General features: G+C 34.5%; 1 protein-coding gene across 1 annotated transcript in view; it reads right to left on the bottom strand.

The window, feature by feature from the left end:
• The window catches only part of LOC113240125 (protein D3-like), a 30364-nt gene extending 22588 nt beyond the window's left edge, over nt 1-7776 (bottom strand). The window contains exon 1 of the mRNA XM_026477351.1: nt 7338-7776. Coding sequence (XP_026333136.1) covers nt 7338-7481 — 144 coding nt within the window. The 5' untranslated portion in view covers nt 7482-7776. The remainder of the gene's footprint in view (nt 1-7337) is intronic.
• Between the last annotated feature and the right edge of the window lie 947 nt (nt 7777-8723).

Here is an 8723-nt window from a genome sequence, read left to right on the forward strand (position 1 = left end):
ATCTACTTGGTACTTGGTACTTGGTGTAACGGGCTGGTGTCCGCAACTCAACGATAAGGCGCCTATTTTGCGTGTATTATCTATGTAACACATTTTCTTAATGATTCTGTTTTATTTTATTGGATTCCGTTTAAGTATGTAGCTATACACCTAAAACTTTATTTTTGTGGCTATCACAATGGCAATTACATAGCTGCCTATGTACATTGTTACATAGTGGTATTTATAATTTCTCGCAAATCTACACATTTCTAGATTCTATGTCGTCAATTTGTAAAATTTTGATTGAAATATACTATTGATATCATATGTAATGTTCTCTTTTTGTCTTTAAACAAAGAGGAAACCTGAAAGTTTGTACATTTCCTTAACCTTTTCACCGCCACTGTCAAAAACTAGTTTCGTTCCTTAAACGCCAAACCGATATAGTGATGTGACGTGTTATGAATTTCCACCTTATATTAATTCCATTCTCATAAGTCAAAGAAGAATGTAACTGTTAAATCCAAATAAAAATATACGAATAACACAAGGAATATCTTAATATATCGCACAGATAATAGTGTATTGTGTAACTGCCTCAGTGGCCGAACGGTTACCATGCCGGACTGCCACGCAGAGGTTCCAGGTTCGATTCGTGGGCCGGGCGAAATATTTGTATGACCTACATTTATTTCTCTCGTGAGTTTGGGTGTAATTTGTGGTTGTCTATGTGTGTGTCCATGGCACCCGCGACACAGGGTTTCCCTAGTGCGGGGCTATGTGTATGTTGAGTGTGTGCGTTATTATTATTATTATTATTATTATTATTATTATTAACTTAAAAAGTGTGTTTTGTGAGAATCGATAAAAAACGAATTACTCACTTCCCGCAAATGATCTTTAAAATTTATGTAAAGTTCCAGTTTATATATATATAGACATCTAAACAATTTGCTACTTGCAAATACATGTAAGAATAAAATAAAAAGGACAATAATTTTATATTTTTTAATAAGGGTTGTTTTAGGTCAGAACTAGCTCACTTAAAGTGTGTCTCATTTTGAGTTAAGTAGACATATTTGGATTGTTCCTTACAATATTCTAACGACGGTTTTAATGACGTGTATAATTTTTGACGATTTTATTGTGTGCAGCAAAATTTATGGAATGTATAATTTTAAGACACAACTCGGCATTTGTTTTCCGAAATTCTAAATTTAAAAAAAATGAATATATTAAGCAAACATTTTTACTTTCGTATTATTAAAACTTTTTAATCAGCTACCCCTTGCAATACTAGTTATAAATCTAAAAACTTGTAGATGCGACTCGCATTTGATTATATATGTTTCGATAATGAATTGAGATTTCACCTCACTATTGTAATCTGTTAAAACGGCCATCATAGCGCGCCCGTACTTTAGATGTATTAACAAAACGGTGGCACTATGTTAAAACGCTTATTACACCACCGAATTCTATCTTAGGGAGGTGTAACAATCGGACAAAAGTCCGATTCGTATTCATTTCGAATCCGAAACTATACAAATCTAGAAAACTCGGACGCACTACGGGTGTCCGGGTGCACAAAATCCGAGGCGAAGAGAGAAAATACGAATATCGCTTGTACGCCTAATGATAAGATCCCTGTGACATTTCGGATTGTCATTTCTCGGATTCGGAACTGGGGGTCTACTCTCGATCTCCGTATGACATCCGTCCGAAACAATTACTGTCAAATAAGCAATATTCGACAAAATTAAAAGACAAGTATCAAATATGAAGCTTCATTCGCATCACGCGTCTTTTCATTTGGTCAAGTATTGCTTATTTGGCAGTAATTGTTTCGGACGGATGTCAGACAGAGATCGAGAGTAGACCCCCTGATACGAATCGAAAGTAGTGCGGAATGCTCTTAAATGGGGCATTATTATTCTGCATTACAGTCCGCCTTGCCGTCCGCCGCGTAATGCAGGATTTGTAGGTAGTTATGGCGTGCAAGCCATCCTGAATTCTGCAGGAGAGTGTGTGAGCAGTATTCTGCCTGCGCACCGGACTTCCATGCAGGTGATGGGCCCGTTTTAGGATAAGGCTTGATTCATATCGCCGAGACAGGATGACTGATATAATAAGATAATAAGAGAGCGGCGCCATAAATAGGGGCCACGCTCACCCTTGACGCAGGGCCCTAGAAATCGGGTAATCTTTATTTTAAATCACAACATATAAATTGGTTACAATTTATGTCGTGGAGGCAGAATTCGATCGTGGGCTTACTATGAACTGTTACTATGTTTTCCTGCTTTACTAGCGAAAAGACTTAACGGAACAAGCCCAGGCTTGTGTTCGAACCCGAGTTACGAAACCTGTCGAGCGAAAGCTTTATGCTTCCGGTAGTTACGTCATTAATGGATTAACTTTACACCGTTTACCTACTTAATATTCCTCTAAACGAGTAAGTAAACTAGTCAGTTTTAACCAAGGTACCTAAATGTGGTTTCATACAGCAGTTAATTTCTTACAACGCATATGAGTGAATAATAAGAACTAACATTGAGGTAATGACTTTCCACTTTAATGACGAATGTTTAATTTGATGATTAATAACTTATCGTTCTTTGAACGGTACAGAACCAGACTAACAATATCTACGCTTCTACCACAAGTCTACTGTGACAGTTGGCGCTAGCGACCGCGTAAATTACTTCACAACTTTGTACGGCAAATTATACAGCGCCCCTAGCGGTCACAAGAAGAAACTACATTTTGTATAAAAACATTTACGCAGTCGCTTAGTTCATTTCACAAGGCATGGGCACGGTGACGTCAGGGATGTAAAATCGAATGAAAAAAAATCGATTTAAATATCTTAACGAGATAAATTGCAACGAAGAGCGAATGGAATTAGGGACAATAATTTAAGAACAAATAATAAACAAAATAAAAATGATTAAATTATTAAGTTATTAAAAACTTAATAACAACCAAATATAAAATCAACAGCATCGAAATGAAATTTGAACAATTACTTCAAAACAATTTGAAAATATTACGCAAAGGTCAAAACAAAAGAAAACGACCCGCATGCAAGACAATTCACTTATATTGAAGCGAGATATATGTAATTTTGAAACTTGCTTATTCGATTCATCGATTTTGTGGTGTAAATCTCTATAATAACGCGCACTTACTCATAGCCCCGCACTAAGTAAACCCTGTATCGCGGGTGCCATGGACACACACATAGACAACCACAAATTACACCCAAACTCACGAGAGAAACAAATGTAAGCCATACAAATATTTCGGGACCTATGCGTGGCAGTACAGCACGGTATCCGTTCGGCCATAGAGGCAGTAGTCTATGGATACAATTCCGTTTTACGCATCAAGGACTTGGGATAATTTATCTTTATCATTTCGATATTATCAAAGAATATTATTTATGTTTAGTATATTTTAACTAATTTACTATTTCGAGGTTGGGAGATTAGTTAATAATACAGAGTACTAAAAAAACCGACTTCAAAAGTCATTCACCCTCTACTTAACCACCCTTAGAGGTGGAATATTTTCTTCGTTTTTACCATTGACTTACAATTATATGGACGTCGGGACCGCGCTAAAAAGTGTCCGAACTTATAGGGCGTTAAAATCGTATACAGAGCGTCATTCACGCTTTAGTCTTCGTTTGTTCGACTGACAGCGAAGCAAGCAAAATTAGATAGTACTGCGATGTCACTACGTTTAAATAGGTTGACTTGGGACATTTTTTTCGTGGTTTGTGTATTAGACCCGTCGTCCATTTATTTGTAAGTCAATGGTTTTTACAATAAGACTCCGAAGCATATATTAAGGTTACCATTTCCTAAGTTTAAAACTTACGTTAAAAGTATTTTAATATTTAAAAGTTTTTTAAGTATTGAAATGTCATATTACAAAATTGTAGACTACGTGTTAGATAAAGACTTATGGAAAGACAACGTGGGTCTAGATTCCACATAAATACTATGAGTCTATTTGAAAAGTGCAATCCTTAGAGTTTCTTGCTCGTTCTTCACAGGGAGGTCAGCGTAGTGAACGAGCAGTAGCTTCAAAAATGACGTTTTCAAGTGTTACAATTTTACCTATGGAATAAATGATTATTTGACTTGACTTGACTTGACTTCAAATTTAAATGGGAGCACTTCTGAGGTATCCTCTTTCCAACAAAAGACGAATCATCAAAATCGGTTCACAAATGCCGAAGTTATCGCGTAAAATACATTACAAAAAAAAGATACAGGCGAAATAAGAACCTCCTCCTTTTGAAGTCGTTTAAAAATTGTATGCATGCAACGTACAAAACTGAAATGTCACAGTACCCAACCTATATTAATAATCTCATGGTAGAGGCACAAAATGGAGTAGTCCAAAACGAAGCTAAAGCTATATGGCGTAATGAATAAATATACCAAAGTGGACGGCCTTGACTATTTCTATATTAATCTTTAACATGCACTCTTAATCTTTAGGCATTAAGTCCGTTTTCCGATGCTCTATTTTTGCTGGACAAGATTGGAAAATTTCTATTAATAGTTTTTTGATCTATTATTATTTATTACTCATTTTAGATTCACGCTTTTGAACTGAAGTATAAATTTTGATTTTTCGCATTTTTGTTGGAATTCCGGCGCCATTTCTAGGCTTTAGTAACACAACATCATTGCGTCTAGTAAATTAATTCATTAAATTTAATTAATTAACACAGTACTGCCAAGGAATACAATTCGATGCTTCCGTATATGTTTTCAAGTACATGTAACTCAAATGTCTCTTTCTGAGCGAGCACGTTCCATCGTATACCATATCTTTGCTCAAGCATACTTCCCACCTTGCCATAACTAACACTTTAGCATTTTGGTAACTTACGGCATATTGTCACTTAAGTTTTATCGTCAAAGATGTGAATTAAGCTGATTTTGCTTAGCAATAAAACGGAAACTAAATAAGATATGAAAAAACCGCATATCGTCTTAGAGCGAACACCTCGTGTAATTTTTCAGGACGAAAATAAAAATGTGGTGTAAAATGTGGTAAACGCTATAATGTTTACAGTTAGCATTTTAGTTAGTCAACTTGGACGTAGTTAAACAAAAAGGATCTAATGCACATTCAGTCACTTTCGAGATATGTCAGTTTGAAGTTTAAAAGTATTTCTCACTCTTGTCTTATTTTCAAAACTTGTAATGTCATATAACTTCAGAAATACATATTTATGTTTATATGTTGGATCTTTTTGTTGATCTAAGAGGTTAGACTTTACGCACCGTTTGGTACTTATAATTTATTTTTTGATAATTTTGTGAATTGATTTCTTTTTGCTTAACTACGTCCAATTATACCTCTTTCAGATACTATATTACTTTAATAATATATTTGAACAAGAATTTTATACGTTTGTCTTCAACAAAAATCAGTAAAAACGAACTATGTGAAAACGCGTAAACAAGGTTTTCACTCTAAGGCACGTCGCCTATAGAGGTTGTGTATAGAGATTGTAGATCTCGTTTTGCTAATTCCAGACATCGCACTGCTATTGCAATAGTGTTGTAACTCAAAATACGGGAAATTCAAGATTATTTTTGCTGAATGTAAAATTTGATTTTCTACACGTCAACAAAACCGTCATTCAATCAGTCTTCAGTATTTTTTTAATTTTATAACATCAAGTGACGGGACGAACAAATCATACGCCTGATGGTAAGCTATATGCCTGTTCATAACAGTCACTACCACTGCGCCCGTCAAACTGAGACATAAGTTGACAACTCCCAACAAAAGGTTGACAAAAGTTGAAAAATAAGGTATTTAATTAATAACTATTGTAACTATAGTGAAAAAATAGGGTGGTTTGCATCAATATTAGACATAACTGGTTGTATACTGTACAACCTCAGTCAACCGTGACCATGGGACCTGTAAAGGGCCTGAAACGTCGGTTTGTTTGAAAAAAACAAATATACGCGATTTAAATCCGGAAAAACAGTTTCATTTCCTATGTGTACCAATCGCGAAAACCTAAGAACTCGAACTCCCATTGCCTGTAATTTCACCAGCACCCTTTCCCTTCAAAACCGGAACACAGCAATGCTGACATTACTGTTTGGCGGCAGAAATAGGTAAGGTGGCAGTGCTATACTGGATGGACTCTTTCACAAGGAGCTTTACTGTTACTAGAATAAACAATTAAAATAAGATATATTAAGAAACAATCTACTTAACTCTAAATGAGTCAAGAGAGAAAAGTTTATGTGAGCTAGTTCTGTCCAAAACAGTCTTTACTAAATAAACATATATAATTTAAATTGTAATTATTAATGTTGTAAATTGTAATGGTTGTAAGTGTTGTCATTTGAATAAGGTGGCTTTAATGTTTTGTGTGGTAAATAACTGGTTTTAAATAATATTTTTTTCCCTTTTGTTGTTAAATATATTTGGAAAGTACGAAATTGTTTAGATGTCTGTACAGAACTTTAACCTATAAGTACATTAATTTTAATAATCGTTCACGAAAAGTGAGTAATTCGTTTTTCATCAGTTCTGAAAAATTACACTTTTTGAGTTAATCCACTATGTATTAACAGTGTGGTATTATGTTATGAACTCAATTTTGCTAAAAATGTCGATTACGTCAGTTATGTCTACCGAGGGCGGCAAAGCAGTCAAAACAAAGACCATTTAAATCGTCGGTTCCCAAAGTTTTGGCTCACCGCTCACTTAGGCAAAATAAAAAAAATTCAACGCCCACCATTACAAAAATAAATGAAAACATATATTTTTTATATTAACTTGATACAAAAAAATCATAGGGAATATATCGCACTGTTAATACAATAGTGTATTAACTCAAAAAATGGACTTTCTCAGAATCGATGAAAACCGAATTACTCACTTCCCGCAAAAAAATCACTAAAATTTATGTAAATTATAGTTTATTATAGACTTAAACAATTTCTCAAATATTCTAAAGACGGTTTTTTTGACGTGTAGAGAATTCAATTTTACGTACAGTAATGATTATAATATTAAATTTGACATATTTTATACATTGTATGTGTGTAGAGTAGTTTGCATAGGTAATTCAGAAATTCATATTCGGAAGTACCCCCTAGACAGCATTGACGCCCCCTATTGTTTCCGAGGCCCCTACCGCCTATCTAGAACATTCCAGCGCTCACTGGGGGACGGTAGGGATTACTTTGGGAAACTATGACGTAATTGTTAAAAAAATAGAAAAGTGTTGTCTAAAAAATCAATTATAGTATAATAACTAATGCTACAAATTTGAAATATTGAGGTGATAAGACACTTACCTTTGCCAAGCCGGTAGGCGCCTTTGGAATGATGTTAGGAACAATTTTTCTATCTGAGAACTTCGTAGCTATATCCTGAGATGAAACAACTAGTACGTTTACCAAAAACAGAACAAAAATTGCACTTTTCGCTGTAGGTGACATTTTTTATTGCAAAATTTTATTTTATTGCAAAACAACTGCGCGGTAGCGAGGATTAACTGTTATGTGGATTTTAAAAACAAATTAAAAAATAATTTAATTCAAATTGGTATAGTATTTTTAATTTTAATATTAAGTTTTCGATAAACTAATCACAATCAAAATTATTGCAAATAATTATTTAAAATGAAAATGTATGAGATTTTCGTGAAACGTGTGCACTAGTCAAGAAATCTTTAACAAGTGAAGTGCTTTTAGTGGCCGGGACGAAATCGGGCGTTAGGCACACGCATACGCACCGCGTTGGTTAGAGGAGTACTGTCGGCGTAATCATGTAAAGTTTATAATAACTTTTCTGCGCACCGTAAGATAACAATAACTATGAAGGAAAACAATCAGATGTAAATGTATATTCGTAGACTTGTGGTGGATGACTATCAACCTTTTCATTGTGCTAGCAAACATTTGAATCAGAATACAAAGTTTATTGCACGGAAGAACAAATCATAGAGAAAAAGATATGGTACAGCAGGCAAGTTAATTACGAGTATATGTATACAACCTCATACGGCGTTAGTTTGTTTCGCATAACAGTGAGTGTTGAATCAATCACTTTAGAAAAATCTATATAGTAAAATTGAGGACATACACAGATACATACTTAGAATAATAACGCATAGAATGATAGTTTCGTATCAAACGAACTGTCACAAGTGCGGCAAAAATCAAATTTATGTAGGCTAGTTTTAGTAGTAGGTTAATTTTCGATTTTAGTGAATATTTATATAAAAATACAAGTTGAAACGCGTTACTTCCTTGTGGAATGTGATGTTAGTATCTATTTTATGTTTGTCTGACGTATTTTTACACTCATTTACCGCACATTTCGTCATTTTTAGCTAAAGTTCTTGATCTGTTCGCGGTGCAAGTTGACCTTGAGCACTGAAGGCCCGCCCGCTCGTGTAGGCCCTTTGGGAGCGCTTCAATTTGCCTCACTTAGCGTGTGCGGGCTAGGTTTCTATGCGTTATTATTCTAAGGATACATATATATATACGGCGTGAAAACATGATTCCTAAAAATTTTCAGGATACAAAAACACAAACTTATCGCGAAATTTTACAAGAAAACCGCTGTATTCAGTGGGTACTTTACCAATGATTTTTTTTATATCAACTGAACTAAACACGTGTAGTATACGATATACATTTTTCAAAAGGTTTTAATTTCGTTTGTAAAAAAAAAAA

This window comes from Hyposmocoma kahamanoa, unplaced genomic scaffold (assembly GCF_003589595.1).
Source record: "Hyposmocoma kahamanoa isolate Upper Pololo Valley unplaced genomic scaffold, ASM358959v1 120, whole genome shotgun sequence".
Taxonomy (NCBI): domain Eukaryota; kingdom Metazoa; phylum Arthropoda; class Insecta; order Lepidoptera; family Cosmopterigidae; genus Hyposmocoma; species Hyposmocoma kahamanoa.